Source organism: Barbus barbus (assembly GCF_936440315.1).
Source record: "Barbus barbus genome assembly, chromosome: 10".
Lineage (NCBI taxonomy): Eukaryota > Metazoa > Chordata > Actinopteri > Cypriniformes > Cyprinidae > Barbus > Barbus barbus.
This window is the reverse complement of record NC_136738.1, coordinates 6,775,480-6,799,070: the sequence shown is the minus strand read 5'-3', so window position 1 is coordinate 6,799,070 and position 23,591 is coordinate 6,775,480. Positions and strand designations below refer to the sequence as shown.

Below are 23,591 nucleotides of genomic sequence, written 5' to 3'. Positions count from 1 at the left end.
CAGAGATGAGTAAATGATGACAATTTGTGGGTGACATCTCTTTTAAAGTGTTTTCATGGGTTCAGGATAATATTCAAAATAATAATAATATATATATTTATTAGTTTAATTTATGTAACTGAGAAATTGGACTATCTCTTCAGTTACAGAACTTACAATTACATTTTTGACAGACGTGAAAGAGGCTCGTTGTGTGTCACAATCACTTCCGTCAAAGAACATAATCAGGTTTAGGTGCTCCTGTTGAAACCTGTATAGCTGCAGAGATGAGGGAGAAAGCGGAAGGATCAGTCAGTTTAAGGATGGTGGTCTTTTGGAGCCGAATGTGGCACCTGCCACTGCTGCTGTATCTCACAGGACTCCTGCAATTAGGTAAGACTGAACACAATTTTATTAAAGATTACAAATATAACGTCCGAACTGACCTTTTTCTCTTAATTTAAGAGCATGTATGTAGGTAGGCTATTGTGTTCTCTTTCTGTCATTGAAGACGTAAAGTTCTACTTTAAATGGTAACTCACCCCAAAATTAAAACTGTTTAAACTGTGTCCTCATGTTGGCCCAATCAAACCCAATGCGAAGTGCAAAATATTAATAAACTGAACGATTTTCAGTGAACGACTCCAAAACTGACAAAATGATACCATAAAAGTTAAACGATATTAGCGAAGCAATATTAACTGCCATTAAGTGTTTACGTTAAGCATAATCTCCTAAGAACGTAAAATGTTTGTTACGGCAGCATAAACCCGGACAGGGTCAGTTCAGATCTCGACGCGGCGCTTCCGGTGAGGCATACAAACGAACAAGTGAAACAAGACGGCTTTCACCAAATAAATAATTACCTGGGCGTGAAATACTCATTTGAGTTGGGGGGAAAAAAATCATAAAATCTTGCCAGTTTATTATAGACTAACGTTACACTCTCAAAAAGGTACAAGAGCTGTCACTGGGGCGGTACCCTTTCAAAATGTACTCCTTTGTATTAAAGATACATAGGCCTATTAGTGCCTAAAGTGTTCATAATAGTACATAAATGGTATATTAATAGCCTACTTTATGAATGGGTACTGTCTCTCTAACAATAGTTATAGCAACACTAGCCTGCACTATAAAACGAAGACTTCAAATATGACTGTACCAATACTACTACTATAGTACTTAGTACTAGCTACTAAAATACTAATATCTCTCTATTTAATTGTTAGTACATTTGGTTTGTCATATATCCTTATCAGACATGTGCAGCTTCCCTTTTTACAGACTGTAATTAAACATGGTGTTCTTGTTACAGTGTAACTGTGCATTGAAGTGCTTAGTATTATTAATTAACAATATATATTCACTATATGGTTATGGTTAAGATTAGGGTTTGGTTTAGGTTTATTAAATGCAGTTATTCAATTTTAGTGTTATTACTATAGCAAGAACATGTTATGTGTAACAAGAACACTGTAAAATAAATTAACCAATTTTTTATATAATTAATTTATAATACTGTACTTTGTGTTATAGTTTTACCTTGGCATTGCATTTCAGAAAACTAGTTAAAACTGTTTTGTGGGTGTTTATAAAAATGGCAAATTCTCTCTTCTGGCCGCAGTAATACATCTCTTGATTTTTTCTCTCTCTTTTTGAAAGTCATAGAAATATGGTTGTGTTTTTCTTCTTCTTCTTGTTCTTTTTCTTTAGCTTCTGGTGCAAATGGGAATGCAGTTTGCACACACATACACATTTGTAGTTCCCATTCACCACTATAGAAGTTTACCCAGCTATGACACTTCTGCTTCTGAGAAACCTATGTAAAGAAGAGTCCATTCACCTACTTATACTGTGCCCTAAAATTATGTACTATTTGTGTGAAAAAAGCTGCATACTACTGACTTTTGATCTGCTAGTCGTGGGTCTTCATGTGGAGAACTCATGTTTTTGCATAATGATGCATTTAGAAGCTAATGGCCAAATATCAGCAAGTTTGATATCAATTATGAATTACTCATTAATTATTATGTTTATCTAATCCGTTCTACTTAACTGTTGGTCTATAACTGCTTTTTCCCCCCTCTCCATGTTTGTAGATCTCAGTTACAGTTCTTGTGGATAATTTTATCTGTTAGAGTGTGCATTTTGAATTTCCACCAGAAATATTAGAACATTCATGAACGTTTGTTATACTCATTTTAACATACTACGATTTGGGACGCACTAATTCTAATTTTGAATACTATTTATAACAAATATTATGCAAATTGGAATGCAACAATGATCATCTTATGTGTACACACAAACCTCAGTGGTTCCACCATTGGAGAAAATGACAAACATGGATCACATGTGCCTTGATAACCAATCAAATTATAGCAGTGGCGTGAATTTCTGTCAGAGTTTTGTGACATGAAATTAAAGTTGTATCTTTGCAACGGTCACACAAAAATTAGTTGCATTTATTTACATTGTCATAGTTTAAATATAATAATATACTAGGATGAATAACAATAACATCTCTTCTCTAATGATATATAAGTTTTGTGACAATATGTACTTTTCTCACCCTCATGTTGACTCCAATCCAATGTGAAATGCAAAAGGCTAGCAAACATTCAAGCTTAACTTTTCCATACAATGAATGTGAATGGTACGATCACAACTGTATAAGGCTTCAAAAATGACTATATAATACCATAAATGTTACATACAAGTGGTTTTACGACTTGTGAAATATAGCTTTTGAAGCTTTGTGACATTTAAGGGTTATTAACTAAAAATTCACTTTGCTGATTAAATCTTATTTGCACTTCCACATATTCAACCTTGCTCTGTAATGACAAGACAAGAAGGAACTAATACTGTCACAAATATCATTTGGCTTCAGAATACTTGGAATATATAGTGCAGGAGTCATATCTTTTGGAGGTCCTTGTCTCCAGTTGCCATTCACTTTATTGTATGGACAAGAGAAGTGTGAATTAAAAAAATGAACTTAAGTCATATGTGTTTGGAACATTAGGGTGAGAAAATATGTTTATTTGCCTGTCTTGTCTCTCTCCACACAGATCTGTGCAGTGGTCAGATTGAGGTCCAGATACAGAAAGGTCCTCTGTATAGAGTGAAAGGATATCCCATCTCCATATCCTGTAATGTTACAGGGTTTACAGGCCCAACTAACCGGGATTTTCAATTCATTGTCAAGAAACCAAACAGTATAAATATGATCAGTACCAGTGACCCAGACTTTGCCTACGGAATGTTCTCCGGTAGAGTAAGAAGTAAAGAGATTGAGATTCAAAGGCTGTCAGGATCTTCAGTTCTCTTGAGGATTACAAATTTGGAGGAGAATGATGCAGGTGATTTGCTCTGTGAGACCCTACACACAGGTGGTGCATATTACGGAGATTATGATGATGAAACAAAGCTTAATGGTAAGATATTTATTTATTTTGAGTATTAATGAGATGATTTGGCATTTTGAGATTATTGAAAGAGAAATCCATCATTTAACATCCGTTAACATTCCCATGTATCCCAAAAGAAGGTGATCGGCTTTAAGCTATATTTATATTAAACACTACTGTATCATTCATCAGTCACTGATTTAATATCAGCTGATATCAGTTCTCTAGGTGTTAGTATTTGCGTTGAAAAATGCATATAGGTCAATCACTTTTGTTTTTACTTTGTTAAAACATTTTCAATGACAAAAAAGGAAACAAACTGACTGTTTTATCCACAGTGATTGCAGACACTCTGGAGGCATCATACTCTGGCTCTCCCTCTCAGAGCTTGTCTGAAGGTGATCCTCTTCAGCTTGAGTGCCAAGTCTCCAGCCAGACTTTTCAACATACTCATCTGTCAGTCACCTGGTTTCTCCATGGTGAAGAGGATGAAAACCCCCGGCCAATCATTACTCTGGACAAAGATCTGACTGTAAAACCAGGAGCTGGATTTGAGGATCGCTATCATGCTGGTCTTATCAGCATGGATAAGGTGGAGGACACAACCTACAGACTGAAGATGCCTCAAGTGCAGCAGTCAGACCAGGGGAAGTTCTTCTGCAAAGCCATTGAATGGATCCAAGACCCAGACCGTGCCTGGACACAGATTGCCCACAAATCCACCACAGCATGCAATGTGGAGATTAAACGAATTGGTGAGATTCATATTTTGTCATTTAAACCAGAGGTTCTCAACTGATTTTTACTCAAGGAAACAGATTTTACACCTGTAGTGGAAAAACAAAGTTTAATGTACGAAAGTAACAACAATATCCTTGCAGTCAATTGTTGATATTTAGTCCCATTTATCTACCCACTTTTATAAGTATCTCTTAAATTGTAATAGTTTCATGCTCTTTTCAGTCAATAACTCACAGCAGAAAAAACAAACAAACAAAAAAAAAAACAATTATTCAACCCTTGTGTTAATGCATTCTGTGTCATATTTTCTATTACCTAGAGTAGTTTGTGAATGATTTTGAGGATGAAGGCAGGTCACACAGCCTGCCTATGATTTCTAGCTTTTGCCAAATGACAGATATATTTGTAGCATAGTAATGTACAACAGATCTCATATGTAACTATGTAGGTCAGAACCTGGTGTAATGCCTGAGTGTGTATGAGTACAGTCATACACAGGAAATTGTTTAAGAGAACCTGCTTGATCTCATGCTCTTTCCTGTGTCTCAAAAGTGGTCCCTGATGTAGATTCATTCAGTGTTTATCTGAAGGCTTCAAAGGGGCCACTACAGGAGGGAGATGCATTGGACATCCACTGCAATGTGAATGCACAGAACCGTCCTGGTAATTTCTTCTCGGTGACTTGGCTGAAGAACCAGCAGAAAGTGGCCCAGATTGGATCTTCTGGGATGCTCACTATGTTTGACAGCTACAAAGAGAGAGAGAATGCAGCAGAGATGAGAGTAGTGAAAACCAGTCAGATGGACTACCTGCTGACCATCCGTTCAGCTCGGGCTGAGGACCAGGGCCAATACCAGTGTGAAGTATGGCGGGAAAACATGAATGAAGATGGCACCTTCAAAAAAATACAAAAACAAATATCCAGTCCAGAAACTGTGAGCATCACGGCTAAAGGTAATTAACAATACAATTTTTCCTCCTATACAGACATTGTTCTGTTTGTTTAAAGTTATGAGTGACAATAACAGTGATGCTTGCCTTGAAATAATAGGCATTGGTTTGCATTCTTTGCTGTCAATAATCTAGTCACAGTTTTCACGACAAAAATGCTTGCATTGAGACACTGACATTGTCTTTTTTTCTTTCTGCCTGTCTGGTCAGAGAGTGATCTGGCGGTGGTCATGGTGTTGCAGGATGCAGTAACTGAGGGAGATTCACTACGGGTCACCTGCTCAGTGTCAGGATTCAAAGGTCCTTTATCCGTGTCATGGCAACACAAGAAAGACTCAGGGGTTTCCTTCAGTGACGTCATTAGTCTGACCAATGAGGGAGTGATGAAAGATGTTGGGGCAAGATATCAGAGCAGAAATGTTCAAACACTTCATTCTCCAGCTGGAAACTTTATTCTAGAGATTGGTGCATCTGCAACATCTGACAGCGGCGAATATAAGTGCATTGTGTCTGAATGGACAGTACAGAGCAATGGCGAGATGAAGAAAGCCAACACTCAATCTCAGCAAAAAGCCATAATAGTTAATTCTGTTGGTAAGATTACTATATAAATCACACATTATTCTCAGTAACAGAGAAAATTGTCAAAACATTCAGCCAAAAATTCTTTGTAATTTGCACTGTTACTGATATTAGCATTTAAATAATCACTGCAGATGTTTCTTTTCAGAATCTCAAATGAAGGTTACCCTGAAAAGTCGTACAACAAATGTGCCTATAGATTCTCCAGTAGTACTGCTATGCACAGTCAGAGGGCCTAAAGTGTCTTTGGCTGTACGCTGGATGTTTCAGCCCCACAATTCAACTGTTCAAACAAATATTTTGTCCATACGCCACACTGGAGAAATCGCCTGGAGAGCAGATCAGAGAAACTATCAGCTTTCCATTCAGGCATTGCCGACAGACACTATTTTCAGTCTCATGGTGCCGAGAGTCAGCAAGCAACAACAAGGACAGTACCAGTGTCAAGTTGATGCCTATCAAAAGGATGTACAGAAAGCCTTGAAGAACTCCAACCTGTTAGCTGTGACTGTAAAAAAACCTGGTAAATACAGTCTTTTATTCAAAGTGTATTAAGTTGAAAAGAGACATTCAACTTCAAGTATTTTGACATACTATCCCAACCTGTTCACATTTTATTTTATTCGTACGTGTCCTTGTTACATATAATTACACAGATAAGTACTGTGTAATACTAATTAACAACATGAATTTACTATAGGCTATGTTTAGGGTTTGATATAGTGTTATAATCACTTAATAATGCATAATTCACTGTTATTACTGTTATTAGTAAATACACAGTAAGTAAATACAGTTCTAGAGACTTTACTATTGATATAAAATGCTATAAAAACAGTGATAAAAAATGAGAAAGTGTGCGAAATTTTGACATTTTGTACACATGAGAGAAAATTGTGATTTTGAAAATTGATACCAGGTCTATCAAAATGACAACGTAATTGGAAACTAAACCATGTGTAACAAGCCACTACAAACAGAAATACAAATGAGCATTAATGTGACACACACAATGCTAACATACATACCTATAGACTACTACTACAAAAGAGATTCTAAACACTAAAATCTGCATATGTTCTCTTTGCACATACTGTGCAAAATATTGGAAATATATATATTTTTTATAAAGCATTTAGATAACTAGTTTATTCCTCTGTCTCTCTCTCTCTCTCAGTCAGCAAGATGAGCCTGTACTCACCCATCTCTCGTCTGGAAACCACCGTCAACACTGATGCTAAGCTTGAATGCTCAGTCATGAGGACAACCACAAATACGTCTCGTTTCACGATAACATGGATGTTTGGGTCCCAGATGCTCTTAAATATGGACCTAGATGCTGTTGTCAAGTTTGGCCCTGCAGCTGGCCCAGAGATGGACCAGAGGATCCGTATGGAAATAAGACAGAAACAGAACTTCCAGCTGACTCTCCAACAGGTCAGAACATCTGACAGTGAACAATATCATTGTGAGGTAGAAGAGTGGCTTCAGGATCCTCTTGGTGACTGGTATTCCCTAAGGAAAATGTCTGTTTCGACAGAGCTTGTTGTCAAAGAGAAAGGTAAGAATATTTTACTTCACTGAAATGGTCTTTTAATTTAACCACAATATGATGAACACAAAGATGTTTTATTAAAATACAGATTTTTTTTTTCCTTTTTTAAACCTTGATTTTCTTTAATCAATGGTCAATGACAAATATAACAGTGTCAAAGAGAAGGAAAAGGAACAATCTTCCAAACTGATTAAAAATACATGTGCCAAATTATTAGAAATAGTCTTGCATGCTCTTTGGATGTTGGAAAAGAGGATCCAAATCACTATAGTTTCAGATGGGTATTTAATAGCCCAGAATCGGTTAATGGGATATCTGGGATATTGTCATACTCTTATAACAGTTGTCTACACACAGAGAACAAGCAACAATCACAGGTTAGACTTCTGTAGACCTACACCTGATACTTTCCATCTGGTTGTATTAAATCTGATATAGGTGATAATCAGAGGTGGAAAGAGTACGGAAATATTTTATTCAAGTAGAAGTACCATTACATTAATTAAATTTTACTTAAGTACAAGTACCAGTCTAAAAATCTACTCAAGTAAAAAGTAGCTCATTTAAAATTTACTCAGAGTAAAAATTGCTTCGTTACTTTTTAAAAGTTGGAGGGATGCAAAAATGGGATAGGCCAAGGGTGTCAAATTCAGTTCCTGGAGGGCCACAGCCCTACACAGTATATAACCCTAAGTGAAAGAACGCACTCTAAATGCGCGCACACTAGTCTAATCTACTAGCCTTCATGGCACTCTGTAGGAGTGCTTTGTTTGGTTTTTGGCTAAATACTGAATGTCAAATCGCACATCGTTAAAACAACAATTACGATATTATCACAGATGATATATATTGGACACCCTGCACCACTGTATTTTTGGCTAATTTGTGCAAAACCTTTTGCTAAACTGCCAAAGCTTCATTTTAACCACCAATGCAATGATGCAAGTATTTACCTTACCTCTACAAGCTTGCGAAGGGGTGATGATGTCGAGATTTTATAAGCTGCTAGTTTGAGCAGCTAGGTGAGCAATTTTTTTTTTACTCAGTAATGAATGCGTTTTAAATTGTAGCAAAGTACAATACTTAAAACAAAATGTACTTAAGTAAAAGCAAAATGACAGATTTTAAAAATTACTTTTAATAGTAGAAGTACACAAAAAAGCTACTTAATTACATTAACGCGAGTAAATGTAATTCGTTACTTTCACCTCTGTTGATAATGGAAGCTACAAGTGCCTATATCATAACTAACTACCTAGCTGGGGACTACTTTCAGGCGCTGCGTAATATCATTGCGCCTGCTGCACCCATGGTACGGCAGCAAAGTTCCTTGATTATTATGCCGGAATGAGAGTATAGTTCCTAGCCATATTGGCCTAGAAAATCGCAACTTTTCATTTTCTGTCGATCTTAGTACACAATGTAACTACAGAAGAGTCAGGCTTTAAATAGGAAAATTATCGAAACTCTTTTGTCATTTTTGATGACCACATGCTAATGGTCTAATCCGATTCAATGATCTATGCTAAGCTAAGCTAAAGCCAAACCCGGAGATCGGCTGAATGGATTCAAAAATGGTAAAACTCAACTGTTTAACTCTAGGGGAGTTGTAAAATGAGCCTATTTCCAAAAAAGTGGAGTGTTCCTTTAAGCAATACCAACTTGATTGTGAGGGCCAGTGGAAACAAATGGAACATGCCCAATCAGGCTTAACTTTTGATCCTGATTAGTGTGGCCATCTGTCTGGTTGTAGGATGGAGTGTCCAGTTTTGAAATACTATATTGGCCTACCAGCACAGCCTTTAGCTCATTTGTCCTCCTTATAAGATCATTAATATTTTCTACTTTACTCAATGGTATTTAAAAAAAATACATTCATTCATTACCAGTGTTGGGCAAGTTACTCTGAAAATGAATCATATTATTCTCCCACATCACGTACACACGTACACGTTTCTACCTGCCCGCACCAGTACTCACCCATCTTGTCCCGATCCGCACTGTTGCGTCAGGTATTGCGGGAGTGCAGGTCTCCAATCCACTGGCACTGTACTCAACAGTGCATGTGCTACACCCTTTTTACAGTCTAGTCATTATAAAACACTGCATTCTGTCAGCAATGTAGCACGGCAGTAACGTATAGAGACATCGGCTTGTAACTAAACTCTTAATTACTATTTTGAAAATTAGAATGCGTTAAATTACTCCGTTACTTAAAAAAGTAATCAAATTACAGTACTGCATTACTAAGTAATGTGTTACTGCCCAACACCGTTCATTACAAATAAGGCTGATTTATGTTAATATTAAGTGATGTCCATTTTAGACACAAAATTGTGAATATCGACTGTTTTTGCTTTATCCAAGAAAAATTGTTTCAAACAGAGACACAAGATAACCATTGCTTCATTGACTAAATGAATCATTGGCTTGCTACAACCTACTGGTGGTTTTAGTTTAATATTTAAAGTATAATTATTTCCCCCTCATTTAGTATTTCTATGTTCAATTGATATTTAAAACATTAAATTCATGATATCTCTGAGCTCCATTAAACAGTCTGTGTAAATACATTTAAATACTAATTCAGATGCAGCTACTGTGCCACCTCTACATTGCAAAGATGTTTTGGTGAAACTGGTATCATATGATTGGTAACAGCCCTGTGTCTTATTAATCTAATTGCATTTATTGAAAAAAATGTAAGAATTTACATGAAAAGGGGATGCATACAAAAATGTCCCTGAAAATCAATTTAAGGGGCAAATATTGCCCCTTGATGAAAAAGTGGATTTCTTGTTTGACCTTTGATGTTGTGTTTAATTTAAACAGAAATTAAACTGCATGTTCAGAAGGAAAACCGAACATTCAACATTACCAATCATCAGGCTACATTCACCATCGACTGTGTCATTGACTCACAATCCAGTGATAAATCTGTCTTTGAGGTCACCTGGTTCAAGGTTCAGGAAGAAGGACCTGTCACCATGTTCATTGCCAGGCGGGACGGTACTTTACACAGTGCAATTAGCAATAAAAATCTTCTGTTTGGACGACCACTTGCCACACACTATAAATTGACTGTACCACAGATCAACCCCACTGATATGGGGCAATACTACTGTCAGGTTGAGGAGTGGCTTCTAACTGCTAACACCTGGAAGAAATTTGCTTCAGATAAATCTGGAGAGCTCTCCATCTATGTTCACACAGAAGGTAAGACGTTCTAAGCGTTTTAACAATTTTAATCATTTCCACTAGGCTTTAGTCACTAAATTAGCCTGCTCACATCCCTTCAACCACACAGTAACCATAATTTCACAAAGTAGGACATGTTGCTGGAACAACATCCCTAACAAACAATCCGATTTTAGGGTGAGGTTTAGAGCTCATTTTTGGGTCAGGCTTGGGTTAGGCATAGGGGCCTGTGTACAATTCATATCAACGTCTCTTTAATTTTAAGAGTAAGTTATGGTTAGGTTAAATATGTCCATCTCATGCTTTTAGGAGCCTTCCTGCACCAGTAAAAAATGCTATTTTATTTAGCTTGCAAGAAAATATATACATACATACTGGGCCAAATAATATACATATATGCACAATGCTGCTGTATCAATCCAACCAAGCCTTGACTCAATGGCCAAATACATAAAAAGTACAGATAATCATTTCCTGATTAGGTGGTTTGTCTAAGGGGCTCCCTGAATATTTTTTTAGTCTATTTTAGTTTCATCTTTCATGTACAGATAATTCATGTGTGATATAAAAAACAAACAAACAAAAAACTTACAGCACATTCAACCACAAATCAAATGCATATACAAAATGTTATTTTATAATAATAAAAGATATTTTTCTTTACAGAAAGCACAAATCTAACATTTGATTTGTTTCCTCAGGTGAAAAGCTGATAGGCCCATTGGGAATAACATTGGCAATCGCTATTCCTCTGATTTGTTTTCTTGTATTGGTCATAATATTGCTGTTGAGAAAGGGCCACAAGAAGAAATCTGAACTGAAGAGGAAGAAAGACTGTATGTGGGCTGAAAAAAATGGCCGTACTCTTGTGCCTACTTGCGATTAGATTGTTGTTTTAAAATGCTCATGATCAGATTGCAGTTACTTTTTTTATCAATTATATGATTACACATGAGCAAGACAGATGAATGTATTTCATTTAAAGCCCCTCACAGCTGCATGACAACCCAGACTTTCAGCTTATCATTATTCATAGCCTAACTGCCTGTTTTACTATATTAGAAGCTGTAAATACTATTCATGTATGAGAATTAACCTGTGCCTGTAAACAGCAGCTCTGATAACATATGTGTGCAACCACTGCATATCACAAACCACTGAAACTGCAACACAGATCAAAATAGCAGTTAGCCCTATGTTTTCACACGAGTACCTTTTCTTCAGTTGTGCTGCACCACTGAGTGGATGGCAGCTTACAGTTTTGTTGTATTTGTTACTCTTTGCTTTGAGAGTAAAATAAGTTATGCTATCAGTATTGAAGTTTTTCAGCTCAGTTTCTTTAAAATTCCACACAGTGATGGGTGAACTGCAACATCAAGAGAGAAAATTCAAAATCTGTTATTCAAAGTCTATCTTAAGCCTGTAAATAAACTACTTTTAGGATTGAAATGTTTGAAACGCTTTTAAATTGTCTCACAGTTGCTTCAGAAATATTTTAAATAGTGCTTTATTAATTTGTCAGTCTGCAAATCAATTACGCAAGTCTGTGACTGATAATGTTATGCTAGGATAACATGAATTATTGCATTTCAACGTTGACAAAAAGCTTGCCAACCCCTGTATAGACCTAAGTCAGGGTAGATAGACACCATATTGAATTTTATATTGATGAATGAAGCTGTGAGGAATAGACTTACAGTCTTTACAAAGTTAAAGAGTACATGCAATTTTCAACATACAACATACAATTTTCTTTCTTTGTCTACTTAAAGTCTTTAGTCAAAAAATTAAATATGGTGCTACCCTGACAAGGTCTGTTACAGTAGCTTATGTCTTTAAAGGACTTTTGTGTATTAGACAAAAAAAAACATAATTTTTGCATTTACCATGTAATCCATATATACACACCACAGTAATGCTAATTTTAGTTTTGTGACTTGGTTTTGTACTCTGCTTCAAAACTGTACATAAATGTGCTTTTATGTTTGTGATAACTTTTGAGCCTTTGCTTTAGAAATATAACTTGAGAGATCTGCTACCACAAATTAATGATGTTCGTAAAGCTGTAGCTGAATGTTCGTAATTCTAGAAATTCTCCCATATCGCATAAAGATTTGAGTCTGTGACTGATAAAGGGCCTAGACCCCTAGCGCTGCGCATTTTGTATGTCTCCCTTATCTAACACACCTGATTCAACTCATCAGCTTGTTAGTAGAGACTGCAAGATAAGGGATACATACAAAATGTGCTGAGTGGGGGGCCTCCAGGACAGGTTTGGGAAGCACTGGCCTAGACTTTTATTGGTGTCAGATTTGTACGCCATGTAAATACGTTTGCAGAATTGTACACTTTGTAAATAAATTTTCCATCCAACTTTGACGTTGGCTCTGTTGTCTTTGTGTTTATGAATGTTTGTTCATGTAATGTAATGTTTAAAGTCATAATGTAATAAGTGACAACAGGTATCAGTGGAGACCATCAACTGTTTAGTTACACATATTCTCCAAAATATTGTCTTTTGTGTTCAACAGAATAAATAAAGTCATACAGGTTTGGAACAATTTAAAGTTAAGTAATTACAGAATTTTCATTTTTGAGTGAACTATCCCTTTAACAGCTAGGGTGGAGCTTAGTGTGACTGGATAAACAGGTGAATGACATACCTTTTCCACTGAGGAAGTTCAGGTGTGGCAATTTTCAGCAATGCAGTCAGAGGTAAAACTGTCACAGGCCTGTCTACATATAGCCTACCCATTCAAGTTTTAACTAGTTTCAGACTGATACAAATGCACAATAGCCACTCACTGCTAGAGTCTCACTACAGATTCCCTGAGGGTGGGTGGGCGGACCGATTTTACCTGGAACAAGAAAATGAAAACACTTGGGGAAGTATTTAATCTTTTCGTCTGTGTAATATTATCAAGATTCAGTAAGTAATGTTGTTTATAATTGACCATAGTTTTTTTTTTTTGCATCATATTTTAAATTATATTGAAAGTTGAGTTCTTTTCAATAATCTGTTTTAATCGTTATGGCTTGCATAACAAGTGCTTCCTCAAGCACTTCAGAACATGTCCAGGTTAAGCAAATAATGACTTAGACTGCATCCACAAATCAATTTCTTTGCTGAAGTATCCTAATGTTAAACACAATAAATTTTATTTAGGACCTGTTAGGAAACAAGCTAATACACTATTGCATTGAGGTTATCGTTTTCACTGTAAAAATCTTGTGTTGTTAAGTTTTAGATGAGTATGTTTTAGATGTTTAACCTTGCACCATGATCTTTCACTTTATAAATGTTATTCAGATGCTGTAAATTCTATCATCTATGTTGAGAATGGGAGGAGTGTAACTTTAAATCCAAATATACAAGGAAATCCTGAAGACATTTTGTGGACATTCAATGGAAACAAGGTGGCTGAACATGATTTGAAAGAATTTCAAGACTATGGTCAATTCAGAGGAAGATCAGAGGTTCATATCACTACTGGGCAGCTCACTGTTCTTCGCATGACCAGCCAGGACAGTGGTATTTATAGCTCCACAATACAGATCGATGGAAAGCTGCAAAATTCTGAAAATGAAGTTCAAGTTATTGGTAAGTGGCTTTTTGCAATTGAGAATGAAAAAAGACACCAATTTTGTTGGTTAGTACTGATTTTTAATGTTGGCCTGGCTGGCATATCTGCATAATCATGCTGCTCGCCATTAAAGCACAGCTGGTAAAGCTGGATAACCAAGAAAATCCTGCTGGTTAAGCTAGTTAAGGACACAAGCATACAAAATACTGTACCAACTATACTGATTTTTCAAGAGCCTGAGATGCTTCCCTATTCTGTTGATGAATGTAATGAATCACATTGTGATGGTATAAATGGTTTAAACAATAAAAGTATTTCTAGACTTTCCAAGAAGTCACTTATTTAACCAAAGCAAAATAAGCAACAACAATAATAGTACTACTACTAATAATAATAATATCAAGCTGGACTTCTATGTATGACAAAAGAATGCAACAAAACATAATGGGTATTTTTGAGAATTTTACTCTAAATAAAAGATCATTAACCATCTTAAACCCAGCAAGTCTACTAGTTGGTATATGTTTCAAACATTTCAGCATCTTGTAGCCATGTGATTTAGCTCGAGAGTGTTTTTATAAAAAGGTATTTACTATAGTTTCTACATCTACAAATCCCGTATTCTCCATGTTCCCATCAGATGCTGTGCAGGAGCCTAATGTGACCTGTATACTGAACAATATTACAGAATCAAAAACACTATACTGCTCAGTTTCATCTCAGTTCCAAACAACCTTTGAATGGAGTGGATCAAATATAATACAATACCCTGGGCAAGAACTTCATATCAGCAAGGAGGAGAAGCCTGATTCGGTCTTTACTTGCACTGTGAAGAATGAAGTTAGCCAAAAGAGCGCCAAATTTGCTTTGAAAGACTGCCTCACAGGTCAACTTCATGCACATTACAATAACTGCTGGCTGAAGTACAGTGTTTATGATGAATCTGGGTTATGATTATTTGTTATGTTCTTGTAATGATATATTCCAGAAACAGATGAGAACATCATTCTACCAGTTATTTTAGCCATCATCGGTGCTATCGTGGGGATCACAGTGGTTGTTGCCTTTTTATTTATTTGCCAAAGACGAAATAAGGGTAAGACATATAGGGGTTCATAACCTCAGAATATGTATATGATATGGCTTTCAGTTTCCCAGATGTGTAACAATAATGGCCTATTTTAGATTCAAGAAGATGGAGTTAAAAATTAGTCTTTATTTTGAGCTCTTTGATTTGCATTTTAATTGATGCTCTACAAATGTTATTCATGAATTGTCTTCTGTGTCATTTAGCTAAAGATAACACACAACAAAATTTGATAAAAACGTGTGGATTCTCAAGGATAGAAGCACAAGGTAAGTTTAAAATTACAATTTTTCACTTCAGTTTTGAATCTGAGTGTTGAGAGCTGTGAAGCTCTGGTTAACGTAGCATATATACCTACTTGTCTGTTTAATGGCAGTGCAGTTACCATTTTTAATCTTAAAAAAGTTGCAAAAGTGTCAAATAAACTGTATCACAATTCCATGTGATACAGTTAGGTCCACATATATTTTGACTCAGGCACAATTTTTATTATTTTAGCTGTTGACCAAAACATATTCAAGTTACAGTTATAAAATGAATATGGGCTTAAAGTGCACACACTGATCTTTAATTTGATGGTATTCTCATCACAACTGGATAAAGGAATTACAGCTCTTCAATATGTACATCCTGCCTTTTTCAAGGGACATAAGTAATGGAATAACAGTTGAGTTTCGTCTGGCCAGAGGAGAACTGGCCCCATAACTGAGCCTGGTTTCTCCCAAGGTTTTTTTTTCTCCATTCTGTCACAGAGGGAGTTTTGGTTCCTTGCTGCCGTCGTAAGCTTTTTGTGTTATTTTGTTCAACCCATTTGAATTAAAGCTTAAAGTCTGCTCTTCAATTTCATCTTGATTGTTACATTTTTATTCTATTCTGGTGGCATACAGAACCAAAATTATGAAAATTGTGTCGGTGTCCAAATATTTATGGAGCTATCTGTATATACCATTATAGTATTCTGACAGAGTTTGGCCTATATGCACAAATCAAAAATAATAATGAAATGCAGATCCTGAGGTTAATGTCTCTGTTGGCCTCTGGTTGTCTGGTGATAGTCAGAATGACAGTCCTTGTGTACAAAAGTAAATAAATAGAACCTCAGTTAATTCTGTTATTCGTAATAAATAGAAATAAGAAAATCTATATTTAATTCTTTGGCATTTACCAGGCAACCGAAGGGGAGTTGTCTGTTTTGCACGTATAATCCATGAAGTGGGTCTCATTTCATTTTGTTCTTTAATTTGATCATCTCTACAGGTGAAGATGTTAAACAGCCTCTCAGAAACAATCATGTTTCAGAGGACAGTGCAGAACAGGATATAAATGAAGATGGAGATGAGTCTGAAAATGAAGAAACAATGGGTGATTATAAATGTACAAAGTTGTAAGCAAGAGCATGCAGTTTTGGATTAAAAATATGTCTGTGGTTGATCAGTCTGGAAAATATTGGAAATATTGCTAGATTCCATTATATGCTATCCATCCCCGTGACTGAAAGGCTTATTAACACCCTCATTTTTTCTCGCACTGACTACTGCAATGCACTTCTTGCTGGGGTTCCTAAAACCACACTTAATAAATTGCAATGTGTGCAAAACACAGCTGCTAGGATCCTGACTGGTGCCAGGAAAAATGAGCATATTACACCAATTCTAAAGTCCTTGCATTGGCTCCCAGTCAGGTTCAGAGTTGATTTTAAAATTATGCTCACATATAAGGCACTGCATGGTCTGGCCCCTCAATATCTGTCTGCATTTGAACTTTATCTACATCCAAGCGTCATTTACGATCCTCACAAGCTGGTTTATTGGTAGGTCCACAGACACGGTTGCACTCTGTAGGGGACAGGGCTTTCTCTTCCTATGCTCCCAGGCTTTGGAATGCACTCCCTCTACAAATTAGAGATGCACAGAATTTAAGCATTTTTAAAAACTCATTTTTTAGGTTAGCTTTTTCTTGACTATTTTGATTTTAAGTTATGTCTTAGTTTGTTTTTATTGGTGTTTTTTATAATGGTGTTTTTCAATTCATGAGTAAAATAAGATGAACATAACTTGATCATACTTGGACATTTTCTTGTAAAACGTAAAACAAATATAATTATAATAATCATTATTATTTTCTTTTTTTCATAAAATTTATACATTTACCTTTGATGAAATGATACTCAAAGAATGCAAACATTTATATTTCTCATTTTCTACATAAAAGTAGAATAGAGTGAGAAATGGGGTAAAGCACATTCAGATATTATGTTGAGAAACTGCATGCCATTCCACAATATGGAATGCAATTTCTACTGTACTTGACAGGAATACATTTGTGAAACTCAGCAGAATGAACTTTAACTATTGTTTTGTGAACTACTTTTTTGTGTTCTAGGCCAAGACCTTCACAGTTATGAAGAGAATAATCAGGAAATTAGTAAAGCCCAAGACCTCACTGGACCCCGCACAACACAGGAATAGCAACGAGTAACAAGTTAAATGACAAGCACTGAACAGCAGGGACTCAGAAATAACTGTAACAATTAAGGTTAATTTGTTAATATTAATGCATTAAGTAACATGATCTAGCAATGAAGAATATATTTTTACAGCATTTATTAACACTCGAGCATCCTTTGGGACATTTTTAAAAAATAGTTTTCTTAATCGGAGCGATAAAAACCTTGGCTACTTTTCCTAAGTTTGCCATCTGAACATACACCCAAAGAGAATTTTAGAAATATATTTATTAGAAATAAATGATTACTCTGTCTCCTATTTGTCTTTTCCTTAAAGCATGGTCAGATTTGTTCTGCAAGCATATTTTGGCGCCTTTGTATAAATCACCCAACACAGTTTTATATATATATTGTACAATTTTAATTTGTAATAAAATGTGTTACAATGGTTTATAGATTTCAGCCTATATGCAGCCATTGAGTACTACAGTCATATAGAGGCTATTGGTATTTTTATACCATCGTTGGTATGTGAGGTTTGAGCTTACTGGAATGATTTTTTTTTTTTGACTGAAAAAAAACAAACAAAAACAAATTAAGTGTTGCTATGCTAAGGATGCTTGAGAGGTAACCTATGTTAATGTCCATTCATTGTGTACTAACTAATGTTAACAGATACCACTTTTCTATTAGTACCAGTAAGTGCTGTACTTCTACTTAAGATTAATAAATGCTGTAGAAGTACTGTTCCTGTTAACTTAGTTTCCTGATGTTAAATGAAAGCTTATTGTAAAGTATTACCAAAATAACTTATTTGAATCATGCTGCGTTTATGGCTTTCAAGATGGTTCTCCATAGTGCACGCTAATGTTCAAAAACTTTTTACTGTTTATCTCAATTAAACTACTTATGGCAGACATATAAACCACCCCATTCAGACAACCAGTCTGTCACAAGAAATACAGCAACAATTAAAGAACTCCTTAAGACTGACTTGCACAATGTTCTTTATTTTTATAAAAGTCAAGTCACACTGGTGATACTGTACATAAACATCCAGAACAGTTTCACTAACATCTTAAAAAGGTCTTAGACAAGAGTTCCATAGATGTGAGAACAAGTCATTGTTCCTTGATATTGACTGCAATTGCAACCTTAATGGTAGCAATTCTTGCTAAAAAAAGACTTTTAAAAACAGTCGTTAATTAAGCACTTAAGTGATCTAGACCAGGTGACTTAATTACAAGAAAACCATCTACAGTCAGAACTATTGTTTCTCATTCCAGAATGAAGCAACCTGGCTTCACCGTCAGTCCATTTCCTCCTCAGACTCCGATTCTGAAACAAGAGTTCTTTCTTTAATATGTGAAATGACAAAGAAACAATCATGCTTAATTGTAACCGATACTCACCCTCTTCAGCATTTTTCAGCCACTCCACAAACTTCTTCATCTGCTCCAGGAAGACACTCTTTCCTTTGGCAAGGTGAGCTTCAGTATACCACTTAAGAACAGCCTCTTCACTCAAAACATCCACTAAAGGAAGAGTTTAAAGTATTAGAAAAGGTTTAGGGACCATCCTAATTAGACCGCTCTAGAATCACCACAGATTCAGCATTTGAGAAATGCTACCTTTATAGAGCAGCAAAACAATCTTCTGGAAGGTTTTCATGAAGTGGATGTTGTCATAACAGTACTCTTGAACTCTCAGCAGCAGAGTGAGCTCAGACAGGCCCTGTGTGGTGAAGGCCTTCAGAAGGGGGCTGTGTTGCTGAGAAAGAGAAACAACCAAGAGTCAGGAATTAAATTGGTCATAATACCATAATAGGCCATTGGCTGATATAAAACAATGAAAAAACTAATTTGGTTGTCAGTGACCAAAACAAGGTTAAGGCAGGTTAACCTGTTAAACCCATTGGAGTCTAAAAGCTGTGGTTACTTTTTTCCATACTCAACGCTTACCTTCAAGTGTTTAACAGCTTGTTCAGTGACCAGTTCCTCTTTCTTATTCCATTCCACTGAGCTCATGACACTGGTCCACATGATACCAATCATCATCTGCTCAGTGATGCCACTCTTCTTCATTTCTTCCATGCCATACGCAATGATCTACATGACAAAGCAGAGATTGACAATAGCTCGATCTTGAATTACAACGCAACTTGGTTCAGAATTGACAAGTAGAAGGGTCTTCACATACCTCTTTAAAAGAAACCCCTTGAGACATCTGCTCTTGGAGCTCTTTCTGAAGCTCCTTGCGAGCTCCTAACGACTGCTGGTTGCGTGCAAAATCAGAGAGCTCCTTAAGCCCAGCATCAGAGAAGTATTTTGAGAAGTGGTCATAGCTTCGCTTGTTCACTGGAAACAGCTCCTGCAACAGAAGAGACCATGACGGGCTAGGAGTAGAAGTTAACCATAATAGAGTAGTCGGCGTTAAATTGCACAGGTTCACTCATGCCATCAATGAATTAAGACTCACCATCAACCTGTTGTCCATGCCAACCTTACGCAGACCGGCAGCCACAGAGTTAATGTCCTTCTCATGGATCCACATTTTAAACAGCTTCACAGCAAAGGCCGGAGACACACCTATTTAAAGTAACACCACATTTAGTATAAAAAATAAATAAATAAAAAGGAATCAGGAAAAAAAGCCTAGTATGACCAAGTGTCAGACATACCTTCTTTGACCAAGTTGTCATTAAAGAGGCTGCTAAGGATTGAAGCTGATACGCTCCCATTAGCCAGTAAAATGCCAGTAAGCATGGCAAGCTTGTTGCGCTCAGATTCACTGAACCCTTTTAAAAACAGGAGCAGCTGGGAGAAAAAAAAAAATAAATAAATTTTTGTTTTAAGTCACAATCTTGGGTCTTTGATTTTAACTCAAATTAAAGTGTTACATGCTGAGGTCCAAATTACCTTTCCAATCTCCTCTTCGAAACCTTTCTCCAGGTACTTGTAACGCCGGATTAATTTGTTAAAAACCTAAAAATCAGGAAAGATTAAGAGTTAATATTTGATAATGCTGATTTTTAGACCCCATTTTATCTTAACCCTTAATCAGCCCTTTAGTAGGGTTTAAGTTTTTGGTCCTTGGGGTCAGATAGACGCCAAACTTTTACAGAGCAATTGCAAAGGAAATATAAATGTTTTATGACAAAATCTCTTTTTATTATTATTTGGTTCTCAACTATACATTTATGCTGTGTGTGCGCGCGTGTTTGTTCCATGTTGCATTTGTGCTCTAGTACCAGTCCTTCATTTAGGAATGGAAATTCAGATTTATGCTAGATTGTTGATTTTATATGCCACTTTCTATTAAAATGCTCTCTATTGCAGTCACACACGTGTGTTTGTGCGCATGAGATCAAATGTTTGTTCCGAAAGATCGAAGGCAACCGTTTTGAATGAGCGCACCTTTTTGTATAAATTTTTAATTTTTTTTAAATTGCTGTTTCGTTGTCTGTTGAAGTACAAAAGTTCCTCTCTTTGATAGCCGATGAGCAGATCCAGCAAGAGCTTGATGGGGCGGCGCAGAATGAAAAGGTTTTTCAGGAGTTACGGCAGTAGAGGCGTGTATAACAACATGCGAATAATCGCGCACACTCCAAAGTGGTACTAAACTGCAGTAGAAACAAACCGAGCAAAGCCGTACCACGCAGTGGAAAAGCGCCATAATAGACCTACTAAGAGACTTTAGATACCTGAGCATATGCTTTCATGGTCTTAACATCTTCTGGTGCTGTTAAGAGACAGAAGTTAGTCCGAGTCATGTCGTCGGATAAGGCACCTCCCGGAGCTAAAGGGAACAAAGACAAATGGAAAAGCTCTAGTTAAACTATGCTTCACAACCAAAACAAAGGAGCTCCAAGAACCCAACACCCTCTTACCCAGCATTCCACCAGCCACCAGGATATCAAACAGGGTTTCTGCATAGCGACGATAATTGAGCTTGGCTCCAGAGGAATCTAGGAACTTGGCAAGAGCCTCTAAATCAGTGCCAGTTTGATTTAATCCTTGTACAATGCTCTCCTGAAACTGCGTAGGGTCAAATCTCTCCTTTTCATCTGTTAAAAGAGGCAGAAAAAAAAAAAAGATTAGTCAGTCAAAGACTATAGAATACCCTTAAAGAGGCTTTGATATAGTGTCCAGTAGAGTGCCTGGACTACATGTCACAAGGCCTAGACCTCAATAACTATAAGGTTTAGTGTAAAGGCCAAAAGAACATTCACTAGATTACTAACATCGTTTCAAACATCTACCCAAATTATCTGTATTAGGAAAGCAGAATTATATTCACCAAATTATTCTGGAATTTTGTAATGCTGCCAGATATTACACACACAAACAAACAATTCAGCAAAGTAGTAACTACATGGTGAAATGGTGTTTTCAGAACCTTTTGAAGGACATTTCGTAAGTAATGGTTCAGGGCAAGCTAGCACATGTGGCACGCCAATGGCTGTTAAGTTTAACTTCCACTAAAGTATGTGTGACAACTTGCCCCAGTCACCTTAAAAATAAAAACAAACCTCTCTTGCGAGTCTTAAAACGCTGGCCTGTTAGCGTTGGCTTCTGCTGCTTCTGATTACTCATAAACGAAACCCTAAAAAGGAAACAGATAACGTTAGCGCAATTCACGTGTGTAAATTACAAGAACTCTACGCACTTGAGAAAGACGGGAAAATGTACTCAACAGGAAAAAAACGCGTCCATTGTGATAGTCGTAACAACTGAAAACCATCAAGAGTAATACAGAATGAGAGAGAACACGAAAAAAGAAAGAAAGAAACACCACCGAGTCTCTTAGATTTTCTTTTACGTTTAACAATGTTTTAGGATTTCATAAACCCTCTCAGCGTTTGACGCGGATCAGTAAAGAAGTTTTAAGAATAACTCCCTGGGTCAATTACATTAAAGAAAGCATAAAATAATCTCACGTAAAAAAAATAAATAAAAAAAAAACATTTTACAAGAAGACAAAGCAACACTTACCGAAATATATGAATAAACACAACTGGCTCCAAGGACTAAATGAACCGAATGAATAATCACGATGACTGAACACCTCACAAACTCAGCACAAGGTTGATAAAGCTTCAAAAAGGCTGGACTAGTACAATTGCAGAGGGGGGGATCAGTGACGACGAATGCGGGAAAAAGGTATAAAAGCAACTAATTGGCTCTGTTTTATTTGATATTTTTAAAACAGTACTTGAATATAAACATGAAGTAAAAAAACAAAAAAACACGTTTAATATTTTGAAAAATGTTACGTGTGTCTAAATTGGTTTCCCCTCTGTAGTGCCAAATATAAATCACTCGGTTTCCGGATTTTGTAATCATGAATCATATAGTTTATGTTACGTCAATAAAATGACTAATAATTTACAGATATTCTGGATCAAAAACAGAACAAGTATCTGCCAGTTTAGCCAGGCTGTAAGCAGTACATTTCTTATAATTACACGAAGTTGTAACATTTGTAACATTATAACAAACATTTTAATTTTAATTTTTTCAAATGTCTGTGTGGTGAAGTGCCTCAAAACCTCCTCATGAAGTGGTTAGCATTGACAGTGTTAAACCGTGTAAGCCTTACATGAAATAGTCAGAAATACTTATTTTAATTGACTAGTTTTATTTAAATATTTTACAAAATCATCATCATCATCATCATCACCTCAAAATGTATGATATTTACATACATGCTTTTTCTAAAAACGTTATTTGTAGGTTTACTTTATTAAAAAAAAAATATATATATATAAATATTAAGATTTCAAAGGAAGAGGCATGTGTACCACCCCAGATAGTAAGAACGTTTGGGCCAAATGTGGCTGACAGTTGTCACATTTTGGCCTAGGTATGGCATGGCTGAGCACATATGGGCCAAACTTTCTCCATAGAATTGGAGGGAATTTTTCTTTTGGATGACAATATGTTTTGAGGTATATGGTCCAGATGACAGCACACAAATGAGAGCCATATATGGCTTGGCTATGGCACACCATGACTGTGTTAACTTATGGTTAACATTTGGCTTTTATTTGAAA

General features: G+C 36.2%; 3 protein-coding genes across 5 annotated transcripts; 2 read left to right on the top strand and 1 right to left on the bottom strand.

The window, feature by feature from the left end:
* Nucleotides 1-247: 247 nt before the first annotated feature.
* LOC306875845 (immunoglobulin superfamily member 2-like) lies at nt 248-12,982 on the top strand. The gene is made up of 9 exons (XM_079426591.1): nt 248-372; nt 3,054-3,419; nt 3,731-4,147; nt 4,686-5,087; nt 5,295-5,678; nt 5,815-6,189; nt 6,844-7,227; nt 10,054-10,437; nt 11,121-12,982. Exons 1-9 carry the CDS (start codon nt 267-269, stop codon nt 11,303-11,305), a joined length of 3,003 nt encoding a protein of 1,000 aa, XP_079282717.1. The 5' UTR covers nt 248-266; the 3' UTR covers nt 11,306-12,982.
* A 116-nt stretch (nt 12,983-13,098) lies between these two features.
* Nucleotides 13,099-18,528, top strand: cd58 (CD58 molecule). The gene is made up of 8 exons (XM_079427613.1): nt 13,099-13,134; nt 13,244-13,348; nt 13,730-14,020; nt 14,644-14,889; nt 14,992-15,099; nt 15,297-15,359; nt 16,348-16,452; nt 17,473-18,528. Exons 2-8 carry the CDS (start codon nt 13,291-13,293, stop codon nt 17,556-17,558), a joined length of 957 nt encoding a protein of 318 aa, XP_079283739.1. The 5' UTR covers nt 13,099-13,134; nt 13,244-13,290; the 3' UTR covers nt 17,559-18,528.
* Nucleotides 18,111-22,625, bottom strand: LOC306876444 (eIF5-mimic protein 2-B). 3 transcript variants are annotated; one of them, XM_079427612.1, is made up of 12 exons: nt 22,531-22,625; nt 22,068-22,141; nt 21,426-21,602; nt 21,240-21,334; nt 20,455-20,520; nt 20,217-20,352; nt 20,015-20,124; nt 19,736-19,906; nt 19,498-19,644; nt 19,168-19,306; nt 18,949-19,071; nt 18,528-18,874 (listed from the first exon to the last, which is right to left on the bottom strand). In XM_079427612.1, exons 2-12 carry the CDS (start codon nt 22,129-22,131, stop codon nt 18,846-18,848), a joined length of 1,257 nt encoding a protein of 418 aa, XP_079283738.1. In that variant the 5' UTR covers nt 22,132-22,141; nt 22,531-22,625; the 3' UTR covers nt 18,528-18,845. The 3 variants fall into 3 exon arrangements, with proteins under 3 accessions (XP_079283736.1, XP_079283737.1, XP_079283738.1); XM_079427610.1 differs by having other exon boundaries at nt 18,111-19,071; nt 22,531-22,601; XM_079427611.1 differs by lacking the exon at nt 22,531-22,625 and having other exon boundaries at nt 18,111-19,071; nt 22,068-22,273.
* Between the last annotated feature and the right edge of the window lie 966 nt (nt 22,626-23,591).

Excerpts from the sequence above, each read along its gene's own strand:
- LOC306875845 (XM_079426591.1), top strand. The coding sequence starts at position 267 with ATGAGGGAGAAAGCGGAAGGATCAGTCAGTTTAAGGATGGTGGTCTTT. Across the intron at positions 373-3,053 it reads CACAGGACTCCTGCAATTAG|ATCTGTGCAGTGGTCAGATT; the intron begins GTAAGACTGAAC and ends CTCTCCACACAG. Across the intron at positions 3,420-3,730 it reads TGATGAAACAAAGCTTAATG|TGATTGCAGACACTCTGGAG; the intron begins GTAAGATATTTA and ends TTTTATCCACAG.
- cd58 (XM_079427613.1), top strand. The coding sequence starts at position 13,291 with ATGAAAACACTTGGGGAAGTATTTAATCTTTTCGTCTGTGTAATATTA. Across the intron at positions 14,021-14,643 it reads AAATGAAGTTCAAGTTATTG|ATGCTGTGCAGGAGCCTAAT; the intron begins GTAAGTGGCTTT and ends TGTTCCCATCAG. Across the intron at positions 15,100-15,296 it reads TTGCCAAAGACGAAATAAGG|CTAAAGATAACACACAACAA; the intron begins GTAAGACATATA and ends TGTGTCATTTAG.
- LOC306876444 (XM_079427610.1), bottom strand. The coding sequence starts at position 22,131 with ATGAGTAATCAGAAGCAGCAGAAGCCAACGCTAACAGGCCAGCGTTTT. Across the intron at positions 20,353-20,454 it reads TCGAAGAGGAGATTGGAAAG|CTGCTCCTGTTTTTAAAAGG; the intron begins GTAATTTGGACC and ends TTTTTCTCCCAG. Across the intron at positions 19,645-19,735 it reads AAGGGGTTTCTTTTAAAGAG|ATCATTGCGTATGGCATGGA; the intron begins GTATGTGAAGAC and ends TTTGTCATGTAG.